The following is a 27,870-nucleotide window of genomic DNA, read 5'->3' as shown; positions in this document are numbered from 1 at the left end:
CATTGGTGGGGAGGGGCTTCCTCTCCCTGGGCCTGCTATCTTGACTGCCATGCTGCAGCTCTTGCCAAAACCCACTGGTCACAGTGAAAGTAAAACGTCATTGGAAACCTTGCAAGCCACCATGAAAACTGTTAGGTGTAGAAAAACAATCCCTTGCCCTAAATAAGTGACTTATCATTGCCCTTCGTTGTCTGAGTTTCTCTTTAATTATAGGCCTTCTTTGAACAGTCAAACACACAGGGCCTTTGTAAACTTGAACTCCTGCTCTCTCACCCACAGTCCTCCTGTGTGGTACTCTCCCTTTCATTTACAGATGAACACCCATCTCTTACGCAGTCACATAATGACTTTCAGCTCTTTGCATCTCAGTCAAGGAGGGGACCCCAGCAGAATTATGGGCCTCTGAGCCGTCTTCCTGTTACAAGGCCCCTGGGGGCTCTTCTAAGAGTGAGTCCTTTATGTGGAGAAGATAATGGGCAAAAAGACGCACCAGTCCCTGCTTTCTCTTTCCTTCAACGATAGAGTTGTTTATTTGAGCAGCCACTTCCCTAAGAAAATTCCAAAATTCTTTCACACCACCCCTTCTACGCTTAAAATCACTGCACATTCCCCTCTCCTGTCCTTTCCTCTTGCAAACTCAACTCAGAGCCCTTTGGTTCTAGAAAGATTTTCTAGGTATCAGGAGGGACAAGGAAAGCCTCTTTCTTCCTCGTCAGAGAGAGAAGTCAATTGTTTGGAGAGACAGGGAGGATCCTGAGGTCGAGAGTCTGTAACAGGGCTCCTTTCACACTAGGTGAGGACTTACAGCTTATCGTGTCTTCTCCAGCTGATCCACGCTCGGCCTCGACCAGTGCCCTGGCCGACACTTGGCAGCAATCAAAGCAGAGAATCCCATGGAAGAAGCACCGCCTGATGTTTCTACTGTCTGCCAGTCCCTCGGCCCCTTCCTGGCAGGAAGACAAGCCCTTTCTCTTGTACCTGCAGCCCCAGCACCTGCTCTCCACATCCCCTTCATGCAGGTAAGTGTCTAACCTGGACTCGTCTCCCCCAGCCCGCAACCCCTGATTGGTAGCATTTGCCTATTCGGGTGGTGTAAATCCACCAGAGCTCTTTGTCAAGCGTTGGTTGTGATGGCCCTGAGCGGGGAGGTGCAGAGTGGCACTCCACTTAGTGTTTCCCTCACGTTCCACCTCCCCCTGCTCTCTTTTCTGGGCTTTGACCACTGTCCCAGAGGGTTGGTGGCTCTGGTGGCTCAAGATCATAGATAATAAGTAAAATACTTAGGAAGAGATGGGTTTTGAGTATTGATTGCCTTTGTTTAAAATAGAATTTGTTTAATTGTAAGTTTATATAATTTAATTAAAAATGGCTATTTAACAGCTGGCTGGCAAAATTCCTGAAAATTGAACAGTCTGCAGCTCATACAGCACACCACGACCCCAGGGCAGATGCTGGGCCCAGGCGGCCCTGGGTTTGAGAGAAGGGCTCTCCACGTTCCTGGGAAGTTGCTCTTCTGGCAATAGGACATTTACAGGGAGAATTCTTGATTCTGGGTCTTCTAGGGGGACGCTGTGATTAAGAAACAGCAGGAATGTTGCAACAGGACAGAGGAGGAGGGCCTGGGGAGGGGTCAGTGGGAAGTCCTCATTCCTCACTCCTGACCTGAGCTGTCTCGAGATAAAGGTTAAGACCCAGAGGACGGGTAGATGTCCACCGGGGCAGCAGTAACTGATGTGTCAAGGCACTGGGGCATAACCGAGGGCAAAACGCGAACCTAGACTCCAGCACTGGTTTCTCCGGCCAGCCCACGCCTCCTGCCTGAGCTCAACGCCACTCCCTCCCCGCCAAGTGGCTCTCCGCTCTGGAGGCGGGACTGAGTTCTCGGGTGGCCCCTGGAGGCTCGGGGCTGCGAGCTCTGGGAGGCTGGGAGGGGAAAGAGGGGAGGGGCGCCGACTGGGCAGTCCAAAGAGGAGGGGGCCTTTAATAGGCTCACCCAGCGCCTGGTTTGCTGCGCTGCGAGTGGCTGCGGTTTCGAGAAGCCGCCCGGCACCTCCCGCTAGTTCTCGGCTGCAAATTTTCGTCCTTGCACTTGACAGCGATTGCACTTAAGCTCCCAGGGCGCGCTTTGCTTGGAAAGGCACAGGTAGGAGGCGCGGGCTGCCCGGTGCGCGCTCGCTGCTATCGGAGGAGTCTCCCTCCCTTTGCTCTCCTCTCTGGGAGCTGCCGGCTGACCCGGAGCGTTGGTGGTTCCAGTGTGCTGGCTGCACGGAGCCCGTGTCGGCGGTCGGGCAGCCCGGCCAAGCCCCTTCCCAGAGCGCGGCTGTGCGCGGCCCGGCGCCATGCTTCTGCTGGGCATCCTAACCCTGGCTTTCGCCGGGCCACCCGCTGGCGGCTCTGAGCCAGAGCGCGAGGTAGTCGTTCCCATCCGGCTGGACCCGGACATCAACGGCCGCCACTACTATCGGGGGGGTCCCGAGGACTCCGGGGATCAGGGACTCATTTTTCAGATCACAGCATTTCAGGAGGACTTTTACCTACACCTGACGCCGGATGCTCAGTTTCTGGCGCCCGCCTTCGCCACTGAGCATCTGGGAGTCCCCCTCCAGGGGCTCACCGGGAGCTCTTCAGACCTGCGACGCTGCTTCTACTCCGGGGACGTGAACGCCGAGCCCGACTCGTTCGCCGCTGTGAGTCTGTGCGGGGGGCTACGCGGAGCCTTCGGCTACCGAGGCGCCGAGTATGTCATTAGCCCGCTGCCCAACGCGAGCGCGCCGGCGGCGCAGCGCAACAGCCAGGGCGCACACCTCCTCCAGCGCCGAGGTGCCCCCGGCGGGCCTTCCGGAGACCCCACCTCTCGCTGCGGGGTGGCCTCAGGCTGGAACCCGGCCATCCTGCGGGCCCTGGACCCTTACAAGCCGCAGCGGGCGCGCTTGGGGGAGAATCGCAGCCGGCGCAGGTCTGGGCGCGCCAAGCGCTTCGTGTCTATCCCGCGGTACGTGGAGACGCTGGTGGTGGCGGACGAGTCAATGGTGAAGTTCCACCGCGAGGACTTGGAACATTATCTGCTGACACTGCTGGCCACGGCGGCGCGACTCTACCGCCACCCCAGCATCCTCAACCCCATCAACATCGTCGTGGTCAAGGTGCTGCTTCTCGGAGACCGTGACACCGGGCCCAAGGTTACGGGCAACGCGGCCCTGACTCTGCGCAACTTCTGCGCCTGGCAGAAGAAGCTGAACAAAGTGAGTGACAAGCACCCTGAGTACTGGGACACCGCCATCCTCTTCACCAGGCAGGTGAGTTGATCTGCCACCTCTTTGGACACAGATAGCCCCGTTCTCTTAGGGTCACTACCCTTAGCGCTTCAAATCTCCTTTGTGCCGCGCAGTGTCCCCGAATTTAAATTTCATTGATCTCTTCCACTCCAACTTTGGAGCATCCAGGGAGAGACCTCTTCCAGGCTCCGCGGAGCTCGGGCTCACGTGCATCTGGGCCGCTGCAGGAGCGCCGCTCTTTCCGAAGGTGGTGGCCTGGCGCGGCCAATCAGCGCCTCCTGGATCGGGCGCTAAGGGGCTGGAACCCAGGAAGTTGCCGCCCCGGAGCCGCAGTTTGTCTCCACAGCCGATAGGAGGCGCTGTGAGGATGGTGTTGAAGAGGCGGGAACCGTCCGCCCCAGTTTATGGGGCGTCTAAGTCCTCTCAGGCACCTACCTCTTCCGAGGCTTCCTTTCACTGGCTGTAGAACTGCAAGGTGATCCAAGGTCAGCACCTGCTACATTTCCTGCGGGTAACATGTTGTCCTCGCTCTGTCTTGGGCCGGGAAAACCTGGATTTGGATGGAGGGAATCATTGGGATATTTTGTGGGTTGCAGTAAAAGGCCAGACAAGTGCTGGGAGCATCCCTCCTTCACTGCTGTTGCTCCTGCTCCCTTCTCTGCTGGGCCTTGTCCAGGGGCTTCCAGATTGTTCCGAACAGGCAGTTTAGTTAGGGCACCTGTTTGGGGCTGGGTCTGTTTCACTTGGAGTTTCACTTGGAGCTGAGTTGGGAAAATCTCTTCTTCCAATCTGTCCAAATGCTGTCAAGGGTGACTCGTTTGCAGAGCAGAGAAGGCAAGGTTCCTCCTGCTCCCAATTCGCTAAAATTCTTATGACCACACTTGACTGCAGGGCTCTACCTTCTAACCTTGCTGGGGTGGAAGCGATGTGAGCTTAGTCAAGAACATCTGGAGACTCCAGCTGCAGGGTGAGAAGGATACTGAGTGTTGGGATTAGAAAGTGGGACCGACACCGGGAAAGCAGCTCTGCCCTTTTCAAGTCTTTGCCTGGTATTCTGTCTCAAATAAGCTATGCATCTGTAAACCTTTAGAATCATAGGTGTTGGAGTGATCAGGCACTGTAAAGTTTTTGGATTTTGAGATTTCTCAGATACAAGAGGCTGGGAGGAAAAGGGCCTTCCAAATGATCTGCTTCCTCTGATTTTAGGGGTTGTGACTTTAATCCATGCCATGCTCTTGTTTTGTCATTATCATAACCACAGCATTCTGGGGATGGCAGAGAATCCTTGGTTACTTCTGGGGCTCTAAAACTCCACTGTTTCCACATGGCCACTCAAAGCTGGACTGGCGCACACGGGCTGGAGCTGGAGTCTTCCACAGTAACCCATTTGGCACAGCTAGTCCCTTTCTGGAGTCGAACTTCCTCCTTTCCCAGCCTTCTTCTCCTCCCACCACCTGGTTTCTCTAGGGAGGTCTTTGGCCTGAGTCTATTTCCTTGCTCTCATTCTTCCAAGTGAGGTCTGCTGAGCTGCCACTGCCCAGCCCCTGCGAGCACTGCCTGAGTCATGGAGGACTGCAGAGGAGGTGGCTTCGACCTCTGCACACAGATCAGCTCAGCAGTCGGATTGCTGGGCTGGAAAAAAAAGCAAAGGCCACAAACAGGATGTCTGAACAGGCAAAGCAGCTGTTGCCCCATCTGGGATGCCCCTGTGGAGGTCATTCACTGGCTCAAAAGGTACAGACCTCAGTCTCTGCAGCCTGGAGGCTAAGGCTGGCTTTTGGAACCAGCCCTAGGAAGAGGACTTCTGCTGGAACATGGGCCGTGCTGCCAGAAGGGTCCCGCCTTTTGAAGAAGAAGCAATCAAACAGCGCGACAGCTTCTGTTTCTCAATGGGGTGTGCTAGACCCCCAGGGGGCTATGTTGTCCATGCGTAATGGGTACAAGATGCGTGACCACTGGGTCAGAAGCAGTGATGTACGAGATGTGACTTTTAGAAGCTGTCTTTCCCTTAGGCGTCTAGAGGGCAAAGCCAGAGAGTGGGGCTGCTGCGTTGGCAGGTCCATCGTCAAGGTATGTGCTTTATGCTTTAGAGCAGACACCTCTTCCCCACCTCCTCAGCAGCACAGACTTCGGGGCCTGCTGCATTATGAGAGTCTCAGGAACGTCTCATTCCTGAACTCCCCTGGGTGGAAGGTACAGTATTCAATGAGAACACCAGTGAACAGCTGCTCTTCCTAGACTAAGTCAGATATGGTCTCCAGGAACCTTAACTGTCTGGAAAGGAGAACACATTGATCATACAACAAATATTTTGACAATTTGGGGAGTTTACTTAAAGATTCAGAATAAGTTTGTGGAGAAAGAGTGCACGTCTAATTTTTCAAAGCGATTGGCCTGCAGGCTCATAACAGCAGGGTGAGGTCAGCACAGGATTGGAACCAGGATCTGCGGAGAATTGGAGCCAGAGTCTTTCTCATTTATTTCTGGGAGGAGAAAAGTTTCTTTGGCTTCTTGTTGCTCTGGGCAGCAGGAGCCAGGCGTGTACTACTGAGGCTCGGTAGGCCCGCACTCGCTGCAACTGCTCGGTCTTTAGGTCCAGTGCTGTGTGGGTAACGCTTTATGGTGGAATGGCTTTCATGCATTTATTTTTACATTCTTTTAATACTTATTGATCATCTAGTATTTCCAGGTACTATCCTGGGCTGTGGAGCTACAAATATTAATAAGATGTGGCCGCAGGGCCCAGGAATCACTGTGTGTGGGGAACCCTCGTGGCGACAGCTAATCAATGCCAGACAGAGGCCCGTGGGTGGTGGGGTGGGGGGCCTTCTGCTTAGCTCTGGAGCTGAGGAAGGAAAGGCACAGGCTGGAGAGTACGTGCGGACGAGGAAGGAAGCTTGTTTTCTACCTTGTAGGATGCCCTCTCTCCATCCCACCATCTGTTTTGCTATTTGTGACATTTCCTCCTTTGAACTGACTTTGCTTTTTAGGACTTGTAGTTTATGGTTTTTCTACTTGCTTCTCCCTTCATTTATTTTATTGTTCTGCTGTTCTTCGTATCACTTTGTTTATTTATTTTATTTAAACTTTTTTTTTTTAGAGACAGGATCTCGCTTTGTCACCCAGGCTGGAGTGCAGTGGTGTGATCATGGCTCACTGGAGCCTGGAACTCCTGGCCTCAAGCCATCCTCCCACCTCAGCCTCCTGAGTAACGAGGACTACAGGTGTGCATGAGCACACCTGATTAAGTTTTAAATTTTTGGTAGAGACAGGGTCTTGCTGTTTTACCCAGGCTGGTCTTGAACTTCTGGCCTCAAGCAATCCTCCCGCCTCAGCCTCCCAAAGTGCAGGGATTATAGGCGTGAGCCACCGCGTCCAGCCTTAGTATTGCTTTATGTCAGTCTGTTCCCTTCTCCTCCTCTCACTCTTTTCATCCATGCTCCCATCTTCTGCTTTTGGGATCTTCCAGGCTGGCTCTTTATCGTCTTTCTCTTCTCTTTTACTTTCTTCATTCACGCTCTGACCTTGTCCCACTCACTTGCTGCTAGCTTCTCGCTTTGGCTTCAGCAGTGCCATTTCTGCAGACCGATGCTCTGTGCTGTGCAGAGTGAAACAGCACTCTGGAACCTCATGTGAAAGGATAGTAACGCACTTGCGATAGGACGGTGAAATTTAGCGTTCAGATTAAAAAGAAGTTAATAATGAAATAATAAATATATCACATTTATCTCCCAATGTAATAAAAAAGAATCATGGTATCATTAGGATCTTTTTTGAAGTCAGGCCTTGGAAGATTTTAGGAGAGAGGGGCCATTGGTAGGTTTGATATTGAAGAGTTTGTCATTCTTGGTCACTAAATGGAAACAAGCACCATTCCTTCTGGGAGGGAGGAGGGGAGGGGTGGGAAGAGAGGAAGGAAGGAGTGGAATATGATTTGTTCCCTGTCTTATAGGGTGAGTGTCGGAAGGTGGGGGAGGAAGGTTGGAGGTAATCTTTTTATTTATTTATTTGAGACAGTCTCGCTCTGTTGCCCTGGCTAGAGTGCAGTGGTGTCATCATGGCTCACCGCAATCTCACACTCCTAGACTCGAGCGAGCCTCTTACTTCAGCCTCCCAAGTAGCTGAGACTACAGGCACGCACCAGCACACCCAGCTAATTTTTCTATTTTTGTAGAGACAGGGTCTCACTCTTGCTCAGGTTGGTCTTGAACTCCTGAGCTCAGGCAATCCTCCTGCCTCAGCCTCCCAGAGTGCTAGGATTACAGGTGTGAGCCACCATGCCTGGCCTATTTTTTTAACCACTGGTTAAGTCTGGAAGTCAAGGGAGGTTTTTCTCCTTCCTTAGTTCTTACGCTTCCCCCTGCCTTTGAACCTCTCTGTAGCTGTTCATATCTCCCCCACCCACCCTGCCTTGACACCTTGACTCAGACATGTGGCACAGTGGAAATAACACAGGCCTGGGAATGAGGAGACCTGAGTTTGAATTCAGGTACTTGAACTTCCCAGCAATGCACATTGACTTAATCAGCAATGTGAACTTCACTTTCCTCATCCTTAGAATGAGGATAATGATGATGACATGATATCTAACTTATGGGCTGTTGCAAAGATAAGTTACTGAGTGTTCAGAAAAGGCTCCCAATTATGGCAGTTATTATTATCACAAGTATATTTTTCTTGTTGTTGGATAATTACCTACAGATTCGTTGCCAGAATTTAAATTTGGGATAGCCCCAATTTAAAGTATTCTGTCCCATTGCCCTTGCAAGTGTACTTAACGCTTGTCTGATTACATACTCCTGTTTTTGTGTAGAAACTGTGGACACCAGCGTGTGCTAATCCCAGTGGTCTGTAAACTCTTTTAAAGCAGGGACCTCTTTATGTCTTTGTGAGCCCCTACACGGCCCTGCGCACTGCCATTCAGTAGGTGATCAGGGACGGCGCAGACAAAGGTGCCAGGCATACCTGTGGCTACGGCGCTTAGACTGTTCACCTCCCTTCCTGGGATCATTAATCTGACTTTGGAGGCTGTCAGGCTGCAGGGTTGGGAGAGGGAGTCTTAGGTTCTTCTGGCATTTCATCTTGGCTCTTTGCCATCAGGTTTTGCCCTAGAGAAAGGGGGGGCCCCAGAGAGGAGTGTGTTAATCCACCTTGGAGTCAGCAGACAGGGTGCACAGCAGGGACGGGGTCAGTGTGTCAGTGCAAGTGTGGGGCAAGGAGCCAGGAGCTTGCTCAACCTGCCAGGCGCAGACGTTGCATGAAGAGCACTCTCAGCACCCACTCCCGCCTCTCCCTCTCCCTGGGACCCTCTCTACCCAATGTCAACCAGCACTAGCCTGAGCTCTAGGGAGGGGTAGTACGGGGTGGCCAATCTTTCCCTCTAGAGATTCCCCTGCCCTTTCACTCCTGGGGCGATGTGCACCAGGAGCAGTAGGGAGTCACGTGAGGGCTCAGCTCTGAGGCTGCACTGCCTGGACTTCAGTCCTCACTCAGCCCTCTTCCTCTCTGTCCAACCTTAGGCTCACTGTGTGGCCCCGGGCTAGTTATTTACCTTCTCTGGGCCTCTTCTGTAAGATGGGACTTGATAATGGTATTTTCCTCAGAAAGCTGTTGTGAGGATTAAATGGGCTAATACAGGCAGAGCTCTTGGAACAGTGTCTGGCACATGTAGCAACTCAATAAATGTTAGATATTATTGTATTTGGTGGGCGCTCTCTCTTGAAGTGATGGTTTTTAGAGAAGGTTTAGTTTTCCTGCAATCTTTGGGTTCCTGTTCTTTCTCATTGAGGTAATTTTTGTTGTTTTGATTACGTCAGTCTCTTGCAATAATACCATTTTGTACATCTGGAGGGAGTTATATGCCAGTGAAACCGAATCTGCTAATAGAAGTAACTAACCTTCCAGGGTGTGTTACCTTCTTCTTCTCCACCAGGCAGCCTTAGTCACATTGCCCAGGCACTGAGTTGTTAGGTTTTATTTCTTCTAGCAAAGCAATCCTCCCATCCTTGGGGATTACAAACAGAAATGGATTTTGGGCTGGCAAGGAAATGCAGTGATGCAGGGAAGAGGTTCAGATGGGAAACGAGTTAAAGGGGCAGTATTGTTACTAGTGCAGGGTGCTTTTCACCAGTAATTACGGTACCCTAACTAGCGTGGTGGGATTTAGACCAAAGAACACAGCTTTGGATGCAGGATCCCATTCTTCACTTAACAGCCATGTGGCCTTGGGTGCATAATCTCAACTCACTGAGCCTCAGTTTCCTCATGTGCAAAACTAGAGGACAGCTCTGAAGTTCTGTGCATATAATGCTGGGATGCTGTCACGTGTCCGTGAAGATGGGCCCTGGCTCTCAATGCCTAGGACTTCAGTGGAAGCATGACATTGGCTACGTAAGAACACATACATCTTCTGCCACATAAAAAAAAATTAATGTGTTTGATTTTTATGAGCCCCTCTCTCTCTGTATTGCTGGAAAGCATTGAGCGTTGCAGTACAGGCCTGGGAAGTGAGAGGGTGTGGGAAGGAGGTCTGCAGGGAAGGCAGCTGGTGGGGGTCACGGTGGGGGTGTGTTTGGAGCCACTTTGGTGAGCACAGATCAGGCCACTGCAAGGTGTTATCCTTATTTACTTATTCAAATTGTGGCCCCGATCCTAAATTATTTTATAAGAAGGGACAGTTGGAAAAGAATAGTCTGGGAGTGTTAGGTTCTTGGCCAAGATAATTCTTGGGTCATCTGGAAGAGCAGCTGCAGCTACACAGAGAAATGGCAAATTGTCAGCAAAAGTGAGGCAGGCGGGGGCTGGGCTGGGAAATGCCTACACCCTGTAGGAGGAAGCAACCGGAACAGTGTCTGTTTTTTGGAGACAAGTGCCTGAGCTGAAGAGGTTAAGGCAATCTGAGTGCCTCTGAGTTCCTTCCAGAAGGGTGGAGACATTCGATGCCACAGATGAGGCACTACTGGGCCCCTGTACAACGGCTCGTAGGCGTTCAAAGCACTAAGGCCCAGCGGTTCTGCATGGAGTCCCTGACGGGGGGAGAGGTCCAGGCAGAGCCCCTGGCCCCAACAGCTGCGTCTTCCCACAGTGAAGGCGCTGGTTTCTGCAGGGCGGCTGCTCTCAGCTACACCCTCACCCTCAGGAATTCTGCCAGCTCTTTCCTTGTTCCTCTTGTTTGATCCAGGGAAACCGGGATTTCTTGATGGAAAGAACAGGTTGCTCCTGGCCAGGAAGGGCCTGCAGCTGCATGTCTTTGCTGCAGAGAGAATCCGCCCTCCCTGAGAGGAAGGAGGCTTTTGGCTGTAAGGACTTCCCAGCCGCAGTGGCGGGTGCGGGGCAGCTGAGTCCCAGCGGCCCTCTGGATCCCAGTCTGATTGGGTTTAGCGGTTTCTAGATGGGGACAGGACGGTGAATCTCCACGTGGGTGCCTTGCACTTTTATGTGAGTTAGTGCTATCAGCTACATGACTTGGGGCAGTAGACAAGATTTCCCGAGGGTTCTTTCCATTCTAAAAGTATTTCACTCTGGAGTTCCTTTTATAACCCACAGGCCCAGAAGGGGCTGAGTGCCTGGGGACCAGGGCAGGAGCAGAGGCTTACAGCACTGGACAGTTTTGGTTGAGGACTGGCCCTTCCCCAGACCAGGGAGCTGAGGCCCTGAGAAAGAAGGGACTTGGCCCAAGTCACACACCTACTTAGTGACAGGGCCAGGCCCAGAAATTGGGCTTCTCAGTTCTTATTCCTGTGCCCTCTCTCTTACACAGGACAGCAGTGAGTGTGCGGGGTGGCGTGTGCCTGCCCGACAGGCTCCCCTGCAGGCTACAACCATCAGGCTAGGATTTCCGGGGATCTAACCTTTGCCGGGACCCTATACTCTAGCGTCTAGGGACACACGGGCCCCATGGCCCACCCCCCTTCACTGTGCCCTGCACGCGCCTTCATCCTTCCTTCCCCATCTTGGCTCCCCGTTCACAAGCTGCGCTGTGTCCTCGGCAGCCACATTCCCTAAACCGCTGGGTAGGCCAGCTGCCCCTCCCAGGTTTTGACAGTGGTTGTTTTCTAGGTTTCCGAACCCTGGGGAAGGAGAGCTTTCTGGGAAAGTGAGTCTTTGAGAAGGGAGGTGAACTGGGAAGAGAAGGGCATTTGAGGTCCCCTGTGGGGACCAGGGTGGGAGAAGTACCCTGGGCAGGCACAGGCAGCAACCCGGACTGGGCGTGCACACTGCCCGCTGCTGACACTGGTGAACCCGGTTCAGGCTGGTTGCCCTCTGAATAACTGTTAACTCATTAGGAGGTGTGACTGTCACCTGACCGTGGGAAGCCAAGTTGACTGCTCAGGCGGTAAACTTCTGAGTGCTTTGGGTTAAATTTTGCTGATTTTCTGTCCTGTGGCCACTTTTCCTCCCATGCTCCCTGGCTCCACTCGCTGTGCTGCTGCCGCCTCTGCCCGTGCCAGCACCAGCACACGCCTGCAGACGTGCACACATGCACACGTGTGCAGACACACAGCCCTAAAGAGAAACAAAACTGAGAACAGCTCTGCATGTGTGTGTGTGTGAACCCTTGGGCTCCCACAGGGGAACCGCAGAGCTCTTTCCTGTGAGTGCCGTCTCAGCAGTTGCGGGGCCAGTAGCTGTGACACAGAGGAAAGAGCACCGTGTTCCCGTCATGCAGACACTCGGTGCGTGTTTCTGCTCCGGGACTTGAACCTCTCTGAACTTCAGTCTGTGGACGGTGATAGTCATAGTGGTTTCAGGGGATGTCAGGAGGATTAAACAGGGTCATGCGTGCAAAGTGCATGCGTAGGGTCACCTTTAATAAATCCTGGCCGTAATTAACTATGACCATGAGCCCCAGTTTGCACCTTCGACAAATAGATATAACAGTATATCTGCCTCATACGACTGTTGAGAGGATTGGATGAGGTGATGTGTGCAACAGTTTCTCGCAGACTGTAGAGAGCCCTGTGCATTAAAGGCAGAGGTAGCGTGGAGAGAATGCCAGTATCCCCGACTCAACACGTCTTCACAAGCGCAGGGTGTACTACACAAGCGTCTCATCCTATTCCCAACTCCTGGGCTCTTAAAGGATCTAGATGTGTTGCTGGCCTGGCTGCTCAGCAAGTGCTTTGCGATCCACCGCAGAAGCCCCACTTTGCCCTCTGTGTCCCCTGGAGACACTTCCTGCCAGGGTTTGTCTCCGGAAGCTCTCGCTTCTGCGGCAAGTTAAGCTTCAGTGCGAAACGAGGGGCCTTCCCGCTTAGGTTACGATCCTCTTGACTCGTCTGTCCTTCCTAGCAGCCTGTGAGCCTGTGTCCCTTGGAGCTTCTGCAGCCAATTGAGCTGTGTCCAGATGGCTCGTGTCCTCCTCACTCTGCTTCCTCGCAGCCTGAGGAAGCCAAATCTCTGGCAGGGGTGGGTCTTTGGCCAGTGACTCTTTGGCTGAGAATCTCAACTTAATTCATGGTTGTCCTGAGGGCAGCCCAGCAAGGACCGAGGCCGCTCGGAGCTGGGTGGGGAACGCCTTCCACCCCGACTTGCCTCCGGGAGCTGTGACCAGAACCACTTTCCTGATCTGGAAGGCCATCTCTATGTAAAGCAGTGGCCCTTGTAGTTTAATTTCATACCTCCTAATTTCTGCCCAGAGGAATGCCCTGGGTAGAATTTGGGCAGAATCTTCTCAGCGAGCCACAGAGCTCCTCCCTCAGCCCGGTTGGTTCCGAGAATGCCCCACGACCCCCTGGGCAAAAGGGCGGACCTGGCGGGTGCCGGTCCTGGTGAGGAAGGGATGGACTGAAATGTCCCCAGGATGCCCTTTCTTCCCTTCAGGTCCCATCTGTCACTGTCTCTAACTTTGGGCTGGCTTCTGCTTCTCCCCTACCCGGCAGGACCTGTGTGGAGCCACCACGTGTGACACGCTGGGCATGGCTGACGTGGGCACCATGTGCGACCCCAAGAGAAGCTGCTCTGTCATCGAGGATGATGGGCTCCCATCAGCCTTCACCACCGCCCACGAGCTGGGTAAGGCTGCAGCGGGCTCTTGGGTGGAGGGGAGGAAGGCTGGGTTTGCACGGGGTGCTCTGGAGGGTGGGAGGACCCGTGTCTTTGCTCCCTCATGCTCTGAAGCCTTCGGGGTCCTTTCTTGGGGCCGCAGTCTGTCTTGGTGGTGGCTTTGTTTTGCTTACTCTAGCCCCGTTGGCCAGTGATGTGGTCTGAGCACCTCTGCAGAGTGGCTCATCACTTAGGCACCGTGGGCAGAATATGTCAATAATAAGGAGACACACCTGCCCCCATGGAGCCCACAGCCTGATGGAGGGCACAGAAACCATAAGAACATGACCTTGAGGACACTTGCAAAGGAGTCTGTCAATAGGTAGAAACGACTCCAGCCTGAAAACTGTGGACACAGGCTCTCGAGCTTCCCCCGTTCCTCCCTCGACATCCACCCTGCCCTGCGGCTTCTCTGCACAGCCCCGGCCCTGCCCACTGAGCGCTCTTGCCTTGCCCCGCAGGCCATGTCTTCAACATGCCCCACGACAATGTGAAAGTGTGTGAGGAGGTGTTTGGAAAGCTCCGAGCCAACCACATGATGTCCCCGACCCTCATCCAGATCGACCGTGCCAACCCCTGGTCAGCCTGCAGCGCTGCCATTGTCACCGACTTCCTGGACAGTGGGCACGGTAAGCCAGGGCGGTGGAAGGAGCAAGGCCAGCTGGGAAGGGCCTTCGCTGCTGTCACTGTTGGAGGTGCAGCCTGTCCTCTGCACCTAAGGTGTGCATAGGCCCTAGGAGTTGGGCTCTGACATGAGTCTATTCCAGTTGCCCCTTGGTCCATTCTCTCCCTGCCACTTAGGTTCTGGGCTCTCAAAACCTCACCTTCCCCAGCCCGTCCTAACGAATGTCCCTGGCTCTCTGCAGGTGACTGCCTCCTGGACCAGCCCAGCAAGCCCATCTCCCTGCCCGAGGACCTGCCCGGCGCCAGCTACAGCCTGAGCCAGCAGTGTGAGCTGGCCTTTGGCGTGGGCTCCAAGCCCTGCCCTTACATGCAGTACTGCACCAAGCTGTGGTGCACCGGCAAGGCCAAGGGGCAGATGGTGTGCCAGACCCGCCACTTCCCCTGGGCAGACGGCACCAGCTGTGGCGAGGGCAAGTTCTGCCTCAAGGGGGCCTGCGTGGAGAGACACAACCTCAACAAGTACAGGGTGAGTGGGGGCTGGAGCCAGCCTGTGGGGGCTGCTGGGGGAGGCTGTGGACCTGGGGGCTCCCCTGCCCCTGGTCTCCACTGGGAGGCGCCCATCACAGACTGGCTGTGTGACCGTCACTGTATTGCACTGCTGTGCTGTGACTCCATTGCCCTGTCTGTCATCCTGTCCCCTTCTCTACTCTTGAGACTGGAGAGCAAAGCTGTGGCAGGTCAGAGAACTTGGTGAGGCCTCAGACACGGGGGAAAAACCTTCACAGGAGGTGGGGTCTCTGCCCCAGGCTCTGTGCCTTGTCCTGCCTGGGGACGAGCTCCGGTCCCACAGCTGAACACCTGACGTTGGGAGCGGCTTACCACTGGCCCCTTCCTGTCTTCCCTTCCCAACCTCTCCAAGCACGTTCCACACCGGGGGCTGGGGGCCACACAGGCGAACAGGGCTCGGCCTGAGACGCGGCGTGACCGGGGCAGGTTTCCGCAACTCGCCATGTGCTGAACCAGGCTTCAGTTTCTTTGTGATGATTGTTTTTTCTCGTTGAAACATAATTGAACAAAACGTTTTCCCCTCTGATACATAGGAATAGCAATTAAACCAGAACAAATTCAGAGCTGGATACAATAAAAACTTCATATTCTTCAGGGCTTGTTTTGGGCTAGTACAGGCATTTATACTTTTCCAGGTGGGCATGAGAAGTCTTTCCTCCTCCTCGATCCTGGAGGTGACTGGCCCTTCCCCTCCCCTGTTCCCAGCCCGGGGAGGACCTGGTTTAGAGTTTTATATGCACAGAGGTGATATTGTAAAAAAGCATTCACCAAGCACCTCATCAATTGCCTTGAGATGGGTGTGGTGCAGAATTATTTAAAATCTTTTTCTGTGTTCTGGGAATGTATATTTAATTAAACCTTCAACCATTGGCTGGGCAACAACCCCGTGTTCGGGGAACTGTGTAAGACACTGTGGTGGTCGGGAAAGGAAGTAAACATGGGCCGTGCCTCAGGGGCTCACAGTCCGGGGGAGCTAGAGATGTAACTGTCACGCAAGGCACAGAGGTGTGTCGTGTGCTAGGACAGAGCATGGGAGCATGTCGTGGGTGAACGGGCCAAGACATGAGTGACAATTCGAGGGGACTGTGAAAACTTTGAGGAGCAGGTTTGATGTGAAGAGAGCCCGAGGGATGAGTTCGATCTCCACGGGCAGAGATGGAGCGAGGCAGGGAGGTCCTGGGTGGGTCCCCACACGCTGGAGGGCCGGGTGGATGCGGGCTCTGCAGGAAACATCTTTGGGAAGGTTGTCTGGGGCCAGACCGCAGCGCCTGGACTGGCTGAGGGTTTGCCCTGGGAGGTCCTGGGGACAGGTGGGTCATGGCCAGCTCCTCCTCTTGGGAAGACGAGGCTGGAGGATGCAGAGACTAGTTGAGAGGATGCTGGATGTAAGAAATGTGGTCTGAGAGGCATCGTCTTTCCACACGTTTTCTGGAATTCTCAGCCTGTCGTCAGCGAGGCCCACTATGTCTTCACCCTCTTTTCTGAACTGTCCCTTCATCACCTTGTTTTAACTGAAACTTGGCCCTTCACAGAGGACACTGCCCTAATTGGCCAGGGTCAAATCACAAAGTGGTCTTATAAATCACCGCAGCCCCCTGGGGTCTCAGTTCCAAAGATCTCACTCTGCCAGCAAGGCCGTACTGTCCTGGCCCACTCCCTCTAGGTTTTGGATCCAACAGTTCTTCAGTCCCCTCTGGGCCCACAATCCATCGATGTAACCGTCTCCCCGTATCTCTCACTCTTCGCAGGACCTCGCCTCCTCCTGAGTGAGCTGAGACTCCACGGTCCTTTGTTAAAACCACCCCTCACATGCACTCTCGACTCACTTGCCCTTGTCTCTCTGCGTCATGCTCACTCGGACAAGCCACCACCTGGCTTGACTCCAACTCACTCACCTGCTCAATTGTACCTGCACAGGAGGGTATGGCTGGAGGCAAACGTGCAATTGTGCTCACTGGTCTCAGGTTAAATTTGTGACCTGGAAACTGGGGTGGGCCCATAATGCTGCCCAGGAGTCAAATATTTCATTTCCCTAATCTAAGCACTCTCCTGACCCCCTAAACCATTGGTTCACACTTCCCCTCTCTCCTCCTGTGACCAGCGTGTTCCTCTGCGTGTCCACCTCCCGCTAGGGACCTTTCTTCCTGTTTCACTAAGAAAAAAGAAGTGATCAAGTCATCAGAAGAGAACCCCACCAGCTCCCCCACTACCTCCGCCATCCGACCTGCTTCTGTGCCCATGTTCCCCACGTGCCCCCCTCACAGTGGGTGAATTGCCCGCGCTTGGGTTTGAGGCCGTGCCGTGTCCTCTGCACTAGAACTCTGTCCCCTCGAGAGACCTCTCGCCTGTTCCAAGACGTCACTCATCAGCTCTCTCTCCTGCAGTGCCAGTTTCTCCTGCTCTTGAGTTGACCTATTCCTATCAGGATACGCACCTGCTGCCATTTCTCCTGTCTTACACAACACATTCTCCTGATCCTGCTTCCCCTGCACATTTCTCGGCCTGTTTCTCTGGCACTCTCTGCAAGAGCTGTGGCCGCTCGCTGTCCCCAGCCCCTGCCTTCCCACTCCGCTCTGCAGCCGTCCCTGTCAGGCTTTCACTCCCACCGTTCCTCCAAAATAACTCTCACGAAGGCCACCAAACGGCCTCCACGTTGCTAAGGTCAGTGACTGTTCCCTTTCCTCACCTTGTGAGACCTGCTAGCAGCATTTGAGGGCCCCGTGGCTCTCTATCCTAGAGCCCAGGCCCACTGCCCCCCGACACTGGCCCCCAGACTCCCTGAGCACTCTGCCTCACACTGTCGCTGTCTAGAGGCTGGGGTGCTCCGCAGCTCAGTGCCTACCCTCCCCACTCCGCACACTCGATCTCTCAGGTGAGACGTCTAGACCATGGCTTTAAGTGCCCTTTAGAGCTTGCAGACTCCCAAATTCACACCTGCAGCCGATGCCTCTCTCCCTAGCTACGGAGTGGTGTATGCAAGTGAACCTGGACGACTCTACCCGACACCTGACATGCATCTTAAATGTGGCATCTGTAAAACCGAGCTCCTTGTCAGCTCCCTCGAACCTGCCTTGTCAGCCCCACGTCCCAGTTGCTTGTGCCCAAAGCCCCACGTCTGGTGTCTCAGCAGTCCCTGTTCAAAATAGATCCGGAATCCAGCCATTTCTCCCCACTGCACCTGCTTTTGCCCTGCCGTAAGCCGCCACCCCTCCCCTGGACTACCGCAGTCGCTCCCTAGCGGGTCTCCCAGCTTCTGATTTCACTCCTTACAGACTGCCCGCCGTGGCTGCCTGAGAGATCCTTTTGAAATGGACGTTAGATTATGCCACTTCTCTGTTGGAACCCTTCGGGGGCCTGGCCCCATCTCTGCCTTCCTGTCCTTGTCCTCTGCCTGGCCCGCTCTGTCCGGAGAGGCTGGCTCACTCCAGCCAAGCCCCTCCTCAGGGTCTTTGCACTCGCTCCCTCTGCTCGTCCCTAACGCGTGGCTCACACCGCACTTCCTTCAGTCCTCCGCACAAGTGGGCTTTCCCCGCCCTGCGGTCCAGAGCAGCCCACGTCACTAGGGCCCTTCCAACCCTCAGCCCCGCCTGCTTTTGATCCCATCCAACTCCCTGCATGCACCGGCTTATTTTCATTTATTTATTTTCTGTCTCCCCCGTCGGATGTAATTGCTCTGCGGGCAGGGACTTGCTGCACGCGGTGTCGGGCGTGTAGCAGGAACCCAGCAGATGTTGGCTGAATGAATGAATGAATGGCACAGGGCAGGAGCACATGAACGTCTTTCCTACGAGTGGGTGGGAAGAAATGATTCCAGGTAAAAAAAACAAGTAGCATTGTCTCAGAAGCGCAGGAACAGTGTTAAGTACGGAAGAATTGGAGAGAACGAGGCCTCGGCACGGACTCTCAGGCCTCAGGTGGCCGTTGCTGACTTTTGAGAGTGCAGCTCCCGTGGTGTGATGGGGACGGAACCCAGACTGCAAGGCACTGAGGAGTGAGGACGTGGAAGGAGCAAACGTGGCCGACTCAGGAAGTGAGAGGGTGGGGCGAGGTGGGACGTTAGTTTGAGGAGAAAGCAGGGTGAAAGGAGAGTGGTTTTTGTTCTCGTGGCATCAAAGAGACGTGTTGACACAATGAAGCAAGAATGAACCGACAGCAGGACAGATGGAATAAACATGCTGAATATGGACAGAAGTTAGAGTGTTCATATCCCATGCAGCCAGTTCTCGGTTAGCTCTGTGTTCGTCACTTTGTGGGTGATCCGTGACACAGGTTTAACCCCAGGCTTTTACAACCGGGCTTTTCCTCTATTGCCCAACCGATGTGTGTTCAGGGGGTGAAAACTCATTTTACTGTCATCTAAGAAAAACGTAATGATGGCCATAAATTTTCTATTCCCTCTCTACCCTGTTAAAAAAACTAAAAACAAAACAAACAGCAAAAACAACAACAAAAAAAACAACTCACTGCATAATTCACCCCAAAGCCAAATCGACAGACTCTTATCTGTGTCTCCTCTTAAACAGTAGAACGGCTTACAGTGACACTTTCTCACATGCAGCTCCTGATTGAGGTTAAGATCAGTTTGGTCTGGTACAAAGTCTGAATTATACAACATTCACAGATAAAAATATTCAGATATCTCAGGTGACACTGTTTACTGGTGGGGGGGGGCTGGCCACGCCTTAGCTTTAGAGACTCCTGTGAATGAACTGACAGTAGGTATGGGTGCCCTTTGAACCCCTGCACGGGGTACATGGTGCCAGGACTTTTCCTACAGGTTACATCGTTCCTGTCATCTGTCCCCTCAGACCTGAGTATCACCTGCAACCTCAGGCCATTTCCCACTTGCTCAAGCCCAGTCGCATGGTGTGGTGAGGGCAGAGGCCAGCGGGAAACTTGTCTGGTTCACTCCACAGCCCAGAGGCCTCTCTCTTTTGAGCAGCCTCGTTTGTGCCTAGGAGCAGGTGGTATTTGCTCATTAATCTGTGGACATGTGGGCCCTGTGCACACTGACCATTTGCATATCATCTTTTCCCTCATGGTACAAAGCAAATTGATTCAAGTGGGGCAGGATGGGAGCTTGGGGGCTGCACCAGTGCAGCTTTTCTACAAGCTAAGGGGCTGGGTGTGGCACCTGGACCACCGAGGAGGATAACAGGCTTTTCCCCACAGGTGGACGGCTCCTGGGCCAAGTGGGAAGCCTACGGGCCCTGTTCGCGCAGCTGTGGCGGGGGCGTGCAGCTGGCCCGGAGGCAGTGCAGCAACCCCACCCCTGCCAACAGCGGCAAGTACTGCGAGGGGGTGAGAGTGAAATACCGATCCTGCAACCTGGAGCCCTGCCCCAGCTCAGGTGAGGAGGGGAGGGCAGCAGTGGCCTGGGCTCAGGGCAGGCAAGGCTGGAGGCCCCCCCCCACCGCCCCCCGCAACTCCGGGTAATTCATGGCCACAAAAGGACTAGCTGAGGTTCCAACCCCCAAGACAAAGCCTGGGAGTGGAGAGGTGCATGTTCCTCTCGGGGCCATTCCTGCATCCGCTCACCTTTGGCAAGGGTGTGTCCTTCTGGAGGCACAGATTTGGAGACCAAAAGACTCAAGGGAGCGAGACCCTACAAGTCCTCTTAGCTAAGTCCTGACAAGGGCACTTGGTGGGAAAAAAACCTACATCTTCATTTTTACTAACGTTTCCATCTAAAATTTAGTATTTACTTTAGTTAGGTAACAAACTACAATAGTGGTAGGAGTACCTGTGACTTTGTCACCAATAGGAATCATGGATATTTTCATATGACATTTTGGTTGTTGCAGAATTCTCAAAATGCCATTTATGCTCATCCCTACTTCAAAATTACAGTAGTTATTAGATTCATTATTGAATCTTGTTATTTATTTATTTATTTCTATTTTTTTTCTTTTTTTCATGGTTTCTACCTTCTCCAGATCAGAGAATCTTGTTATTTAATGCATTAATAAAGAAGCACTATATATATCACAGATTTGTTTGAAAATACATTGATAGTTGCGTATCAATAGAATTGATATGCTTTGTAAATATATATATATATAATTTATTTTATGCATTTAATAACATTAGTCTGAAAATAGTCTCAATAGACCACTGAAAGATTCCATAGCACAAAAAATGTTTAGGAAACCTGCCCTGGAGGGAGTTGCAGGCTAGATCACCAGAGGAGGTAGCATACTGCTCGAGGGATGCGTTTCCATCGGTGCCCTGCATGCTTTGGTTCCGGCCTGCTTTAGTCCTTGGAGATGGGGAGGTCATAGCTTTGCAGAGGAGCATCAAACCGCTGAGGGTGGAGAGGGCTGTTCCGAGCCTGGCAGGCGGGTCCCTGGGAGGGAGGCTCTCCTTTGCACCCCTCCAGTCACTGCCTTTAGCCTCCTTTGCATGCTTCCTCCCTCTCCAGCCTCTGGCAAGAGCTTCCGGGAGGAGCAGTGTGAGGCTTTCAATGGCTACAACCACAGCACCAACCGGCTCACCCTCGCCGTGGCCTGGGTGCCCAAGTACTCAGGTGTGTCTCCCCGGGACAAGTGCAAGCTCATCTGCCGAGCCAATGGCACTGGCTACTTCTATGTGCTAGCACCCAAGGTGAGCGCGCTGGGGACCAGAGAGCTGGGCAGGGAGCAGGTCTTTGGGAGAGCCGCTGTCTGAGCTGCCCGGCTCTTCCTTCTCTTCCCCTCCTGGGTGCTGCAGGTGGTGGACGGTACGCCGTGTACTCCTGACTCTACCTCCGTCTGTGTCCAAGGCAAGTGCATCAAGGCTGGCTGCGACGGCAACCTGGGCTCCAAGAAGAGGTTTGACAAGTGTGGAGTGTGTGGGGGAGACAACAAGAGCTGCAAGAAGGTGACTGGAGTCTTTACCAAGCCCATGTGAGTCTGGGTCCTGCAGGGCAGCGCCAGGGAGTGGGTGGGAGGGGGGTGAGTGGAGTTCTCTCTGGGCATTGGAAGCTCAGGTTACATAGGGGGAATGTCAGATCCTGGCCCGGACCCTTGCTGCAAGGCCACTCATAATCTTCTAGGGCTGTTGTTCACGCACTCACCCATTTCTTCATTCAGCAAATCAACACGAATGTAAAGACTAATGCTCGGCGGGACCCACCTAGCAGATGATATTCAGGGAGATGGCAGAGTCGTTAGGGTCTCTCTAGCATTCTAGAGTAAGACTGACTGGCATTCAGGGCTTATTCCCCATTTTATGCTTGACCTTGGGCAAGTGACTCAGTCTCTAGACTCCTAGAGTCCTTACTTGTGAAGTGGGTATAATACCAATATATTTCACATGTGCTCTTTTTTTTTTTTTTTTTTTGAGACAGAGTCTTGCTCTATTGCCCAGGCTAGAGTGCGGTGGCGTCAGCCTAGCTCACAGCAACCTCAAACTCTTGAGCTCAGGCAATCCTTCTGCCTCAGCCTCCCGAGTAGCTGGGACTACAGGCATGTGCCACCATGCCCAGCTATTTTTTTTTTCTATATTTTAGCTGTCCAAATCATTTCTTTCTATTTTTAATAGAGACAGGGTCTTGCTCTTGCTCAGGCTGGTTCACATGTGCTCTTGAAAGGAGTAAGGGAGTTGGTCCAACTAAAATCGTTCACCTAGTACCTGGTGCATAATAATGCTTAGTACCCGTCCATCAGCACGATGATGAGGCTGAACCTGACAGCTACCACCCTCTCCCTGGGTCTGAGGCCCCAACCTTGGGGATGGGATTGAGGTGAGATGGAAATAAAGTGCCAAGGGACAGCGGGTGAGAGGCTGGGACTGAAAGAGCCTCTACTTCCTGGGAGATGTCCCTGGGCCTCTTGTAGCCCAAGCTCCAGAGTCTGGGGCTCCCCGGCTTGAGCTTTCTGAGGTCAAGCACATTCCCCTTGGAAAGTCCTAGCCCAAGTTCTGGAAGAAGTGGAGGCAGACAAGGCACCTGAGGTCCCAGTTGGGGGTTGGCCCTGAAAACTTGGGAGTCCAGGTGCTGACCATGGGAAGGCAAAGATAGCTGTCCCCCTGGACGCAACACCTCTGTGGAGCCCCTAGGTGGGTGACCCACAGGGAGGACACCCAGCCCCTTCTCTGGGAGCTCAGGTGCTGTAGACATAAGGAGTTCCAGGCCGTCCTTCACAGGGACCTGCAGTGGGGAGGACACCTGGGGAGTGGAAGGTACATGCCCCACACTTGCTTCACTGTTAGGGGCACATGTTCCTTTCACAGCCTATCGGAGCTGGTAGGAGCCTTAGAAGCCATAGAGCTTAACCCACTCTTGGTACAGATGAAGACACTGGATCCCAGAGACACTGAGTTGCTTAAAGTCACCAGGGAATTGGTGTCTGAACCGGGGCTGAGCTCCATTTCTGCCGCCGGGGCCATGCGCTTCCACTGCACCGAGCTCCCAGCCTTGGGCTTGGGGACCAGAGACTGATTTCCTTCCCTTCCTCCCCCATCCATGGCTGCTGTCTGTTGGGTCCTCACTGTGTGCCAGGCACTGTGCTACATGCTTATGTGCTGCGGCTTATTTAATCCTCCTTACAATCCAATGTGTGATTATGGGCTGCATATGACAGGTGAGGAAATGGAGGCTTATTTGAGACCAACTACTAAGCAAGGAGCAGGGATCTCCCTGACTCCAAAGCCTGTGCTTTTACTCCCATGCTAGAATTCACCAAAAAGTAAATTTACTGAAGATTAAATATCCTGGAGTGTGAGGACCTACGTCCATGCTTCTGTCCGACACACAATCCCCCTTTCTGACCCCAGGCACGGCTACAACTTCGTGGTGGCCATCCCTGTAGGCGCCTCGAGCATCGACATCCGCCAGCGCGGCTACAAGGGGCTGATTGGGGATGACAACTACCTGGCCCTGAAGAACAGCCAAGGCAAGTACCTGCTCAACGGGCACTTCGTGGTGTCGGCGGTGGAGCGGGACCTGGTGGTGAAGGGCAGCCTGCTGCGGTACAGCGGCACGGGCACGGCGGTGGAGAGCCTGCAGGCTTCCCGGCCCATCCTGGAGCCCCTGACCGTGGAGGTCCTCTCCGTGGGGAAGATGACGCCACCCCGGGTACGCTACTCCTTCTATCTGCCCAAAGAGCCTCAGGAGGACAAGTCCTCCCACCCCAAAGACCCCCGGGGCCCCTCGGTGCTGCACAACAGCGTCCTCAGCCTTTCCAACCAGGTGGAGCAGCCGGATGACAGACCCCCGGCACGCTGGGTGGCAGGCAGCTGGGGGCCCTGCTCTGTGAGCTGCGGCAGTGGCCTGCAGAGGCGGGCAGTGGACTGCCGGGGCTCCCCCGGGCAGCGCGTGGCCTCTGCCTGTGAGGCAGCCCACCGGCCAGTGGAGACGCGGGCCTGTGGGGAGCCCTGCCCGACCTGGGAGCTCGGTGCCTGGTCGCACTGCTCCAAGAGCTGCGGCCGGGGATTTAAGCGGCGTCCACTCAAGTGTACGGGCCATGGAGGCCGGCTGCTGGCCCGGGACCAGTGCAACCTGCGCCGCAAGCCCCAGGAACTAGACTTCTGCATCTTGAGACCATGCTGAGCGGGGTCGCCCCCTTCTCCCCTTCACTCTCTGCCCCACTGGTGTGCTGGTTCTGGCCAGCTGGAACAGTGGGCAGAGGATGGTGGCCAGGGGCTCACGCCACGACGTCACCCACATCCAGGGACAAGGACCGTGGGCCAGGGTGAGAGGTTCCCTCTTCCTCCTGGACTGGCCGGGGGAGCTAACCAATGCACAGTCTACCTCAGGCCCGCTCCTCGGGGCCCAGTTGCGGGGAGAGGTGCAGGTGCTGGCAGAAGGTGCTGAGGCCCAGTTTCCGAGGGACCTGGAGGATGGGCACCTCCCAGGCAGTACTTCAGGGACCCCGTCAGGGATGCACAGGCTGCTGGAAGAGCCATGGCCCAGCAGCTCGGCACCCTTGGGCAGCCCCGGGAGCTCTGAGCCGTCTCTGAACAAGGCAGGGTTTTCATGGTGCTTTTAGCCCACTTTTCTTTTCTGACTGACACGGACTGAACAATGAAAACTGGCCGGGTAGGTGGGAGCCAAGGGGAGAATGAGGTCGAGTGTCGCTGGAGCCTGGCCACTGCGTTTAGGAAGAGGTGGGTGAGCCCAGGGAGACCCGAGATTTCTCATCTTCTACACTTGACCCTCCCTTAAAGGATCAGCCTCTCCTCCCTCTCATGTCTAGGCCTTAGGACTAGCGGGAAGATGGCCACTTAGGTGTCCTCCGAGGCTCTGCAGGTAGGAAGTCAGCAGGGAGCCAGCCACCTTCTTTAAGAGAGAGCCGCCATTACAAAAGATGCTGACGCTTAGGAGGTGATGGATTCTGTGGCTGAAACAGGGAGTGTGAGGAAAGATCTGGAGGGTTCTGCTGTCCCTGGGGTTAGGGTGGGTGGGTGCTGAGCTCTGGGCCTGGCTTTGGGGGATGTCGCTGTGGGATAGGGAGGAGGAAGTGCCGGTTCTTATGACTTCTTCCTCCAGAGAGGCACGTGTCAATGAGGCTGGTGCTATAGGCTCTGCGTTGCTGCAGAGAACCTCCAAGGTGGCCACAGTCCTGTACCCACCACACGGGGATGTGCCCTGGAGGGCCAGGTGCTGGACGTCCACGTGCCTGCAAATGCATCTCCATCCCGACAGCCACTGCGATCTGCTTCAGGCACGTCACGTTGCATCTTCCCCAGGCCTTGGAGACGGGGTTCACTGTTTGCTACCTCAGATTATTCTCTCTGGGAACACACCCCTGTCCCTCCCCTGGGACAGTAGTGCCCTGATCCTTTCACCACACCCAGCTGTCATCTTCATAGACTGAGCTGCTGCTCCGCCACAGAGAGAAGTGTGTGCGTGGCTTCCTGCTCCCACAGCCTGGCCACCTGCTGGGGCCCCACGTATGAAGACAGGGTCTCTCTCTTCAGGCTTCTTGGGAGCAGGTTTCAGGAGGCACCAAGAATCAATGACTTGACCCAGGGGAACTGCCAGAGCCTTGTCTGTCTTCTAGACATGGCAGGGGAGTAGAAACCCAGACATTTCCTATAGCTCCAAGTGGGGAGATATTTTGAGATTAGAGCTCCTTTGGCCAAGCAGGGTATTTCTTGAAGGTGCAGATCCCAGTGTGGACATGGGATATTTTTCTTCCGAGTATAGGTAATGAGTCCGGGACCTCAGTGAAGAACTTCATTGAGATAAGATCAAAGCATGTGTCTCCCTTGGGGAGAGGGGTTCAGTCCTTTGATGTGGTTTTCCCTTGTAGTCAAAATCCACAAACCAACCATCCATCCGTCCAGCCAGGCCTCTGGGATGGTGTTCTCATGTTCTCACCTGTTGAGTCCTGGGCTGGAGCCCTTGGACAGAGCTGCTGCAGGGGCTGGGGCCGTGCAGCTCTCTGAGGCAGGGCTGCAGTCTCCCCTGAAGGATGGAGCGAGGGGGAGTCCCCCTGCACCAGTGAGCACTGTGGGGCCACAGGGACAACAGGGACCCAGGGCGCCAGGTGGAAGCAGAGCTCTGCTAGCTGACGACAGCGCTGTGTCCTGGGCTTGGTGCATCCCCTCTGCGGTGAGGAGGGTGCGCGGGGGCTGTGCAGAGTGGGCAGGGGAAAAGGGAGGGTGGGAGGCAGGTGCTGTCAGTGGGGTGGCTGGCCCCAGCAGAGTGGCTTCTGCCATTCGTCACTTTACAAATCATTTCAAGGAGGAACAACCACTCTTGCTCCTGACACAAGCCAGGCCTCAATACTCTTTTCTGTTGTGGTGTTTTTTCTTTTATTTTTTCCTTTTTAAAAGAAGTATGACCAAGACAACTTGGGAAATTTGTCTTGTCTTTGAACATTTCGTTAATCCAGAGAGGAGACTCAAAGCACAGGTTTCTGGCGATGCAATAAAAACTTAATGTGGTACGTCGTGTCCATGGGAGAAGAAGAACATTCTGGGAGCTCCAGCAGCTTCTTCAGCGGGGTGGGGACCAACACGGCTTTGGGCTCAGGATTCCCTGGCCTCCTGTGCCTGTCACCTGCACTGATTGGAGGAGTCTGACCCAAACACACCCTTATGGACCTCGTCATACTGGAATGGGGGGCCGGAAGAAGCTGAGGACAGTTTGAGAGACCTGAGTGTCCCCAGCTTGGGAGTTGGCTCCTGACAGCACTAGACACTGTCATTGGTAGACGCCACCACTCTGTGTGTGGTTCTTTTGCATTCCGTGTACTGCAGAGGGACGGAGGACCTGGGTGCTGGCTGGGCTGTGTATACTGTGTATACGTGGGAGCTGGCTGCTGAGTGACAACAGCCTGCTCCTAATAAAGTCGTAAGTATTTAACGCCCATGTCCTGCCTCTGTGGCTTCATCTCCTTCATCGTGCATTCCCCGTGTTCATGGAATGCCCACCTTGTGCCAGTCATGGTGCTAGGAGCTATGGAGGCAGCGGTGACTGTGACAGGCACAGTCCCAGTCCTGTGTGGGCCCTTGGTGGGCAATGGGGCAGAGCTCAGGTCAACAGTCAGAGAGACGGGGTCATGATAGATGGTGGGAAGCTCGAGGAAGATGCCAATGGAGGCCAAGAAGAGAACTTGGGTCTGGGTGTTTGTGGAAGAACCAGGGACAGGTCTCAGAGGATGGGACTCCTGAGCTGAGACTCACGAAGGAAACAGCAGCTCTGTTAAAAGGGACAGGGGCCTGGGGACCAGCGGAGTGGGTGTGGAGGGCCTGAGGGAGGGGCTCAGGGGCTGTGCATTGGGGAGGGGGTGAGGCACAAAGAGGCCAGAGGGGCCCTGCCGAGAGGGCTTCCAGTCCCCTGCCTTAAGGGGAACCCCAAAATTCCTGAGGGAAAGTTTCACTGTCTTTGGAGAATGTTTCCCTCTTCCTAGTTCTGTTTTGATCTGGCAATTTTAGCAAATATACAGGCATGGGAGAGGGTGTGATGCATTTTAAAAAACATCTAGAAACTTGTGTTGGTCCCAGGACTGAGATCTTCGCTTGGAATCTCACCTCCTGTCTGCAAAGTGGAAAGGGTAGATTTAATGTTTTCAGCTTTAATGCTTTCAGCTTTAACACTCTGGGTTTCCGGGCGTGGTTATGGTTTAGACTTTGGTAGCTGACTGTTTGGTTTCAGTGTGGGGTCCAGAGAGGCATAGTTTTCCCCTCTGGACTTTCCTGCAGGGTGAGGCCACAGGGGAAAGCTGAGAGAGCAGCCCCTTGAGGCATGTGGGTGAGGGGTCTGGGCGGGGTGCTTGGACAAAGTTTCAGCACTTGATAGAAGGTTCTGGAAGAAAGAGGAAACAGCCAGAAGAGTTTGTGTGACTCTATGAGCTAGCTGGAGGCCTGGAAGGGACCTGGAGGGGTCTGGCTTGATGTCTAAGCTGAAGTCAGCAACTGTAAGATCTTTGTG

General features: G+C 54.1%; 1 protein-coding gene across 3 annotated transcripts; it reads left to right on the top strand.

Moving 5' to 3' along the window:
- Positions 1 to 1,979: 1,979 nt before the first annotated feature.
- Positions 1,980 to 26,802, top strand: ADAMTS15 (ADAM metallopeptidase with thrombospondin type 1 motif 15). 3 transcript variants are annotated; one of them, XR_006736255.1, is made up of 9 exons: positions 1,980 to 3,296; positions 13,157 to 13,289; positions 13,781 to 13,948; positions 14,186 to 14,469; positions 19,683 to 19,860; positions 20,932 to 21,113; positions 21,219 to 21,394; positions 23,265 to 26,046; positions 26,330 to 26,802. XR_006736255.1 is itself a non-coding variant. In XM_045555789.1 (9 exons), exons 1-9 carry the CDS (start codon positions 2,340 to 2,342, stop codon positions 26,366 to 26,368), a joined length of 2,418 nt encoding a protein of 805 aa, XP_045411745.1. In that variant the 5' UTR covers positions 1,980 to 2,339; the 3' UTR covers positions 26,369 to 26,802. The 3 variants fall into 3 exon arrangements, 2 of the variants coding, with proteins under 2 accessions (XP_045411745.1, XP_045411744.1); XM_045555789.1 differs by having other exon boundaries at positions 23,265 to 23,565; XM_045555788.1 differs by having other exon boundaries at positions 23,265 to 26,802.
- Positions 26,803 to 27,870: the final 1,068 nt, after the last annotated feature.

The sequence above is a fragment of the Lemur catta genome, chromosome 7, assembly GCF_020740605.2.
Source record: "Lemur catta isolate mLemCat1 chromosome 7, mLemCat1.pri, whole genome shotgun sequence".
In the NCBI taxonomy this organism is placed as follows: Eukaryota; Metazoa; Chordata; class Mammalia; order Primates; family Lemuridae; genus Lemur; species Lemur catta.
This window is presented reverse-complemented; position numbering and strand designations above follow the sequence as displayed.

Excerpts from the sequence above, each read along its gene's own strand:
- ADAMTS15 (XM_045555788.1), top strand. The coding sequence starts at position 2,340 with ATGCTTCTGCTGGGCATCCTAACCCTGGCTTTCGCCGGGCCACCCGCT. Across the intron at positions 3,297-13,156 it reads CCATCCTCTTCACCAGGCAG|GACCTGTGTGGAGCCACCAC; the intron begins GTGAGTTGATCT and ends CCTACCCGGCAG. Across the intron at positions 13,290-13,780 it reads CACCACCGCCCACGAGCTGG|GCCATGTCTTCAACATGCCC; the intron begins GTAAGGCTGCAG and ends CTTGCCCCGCAG.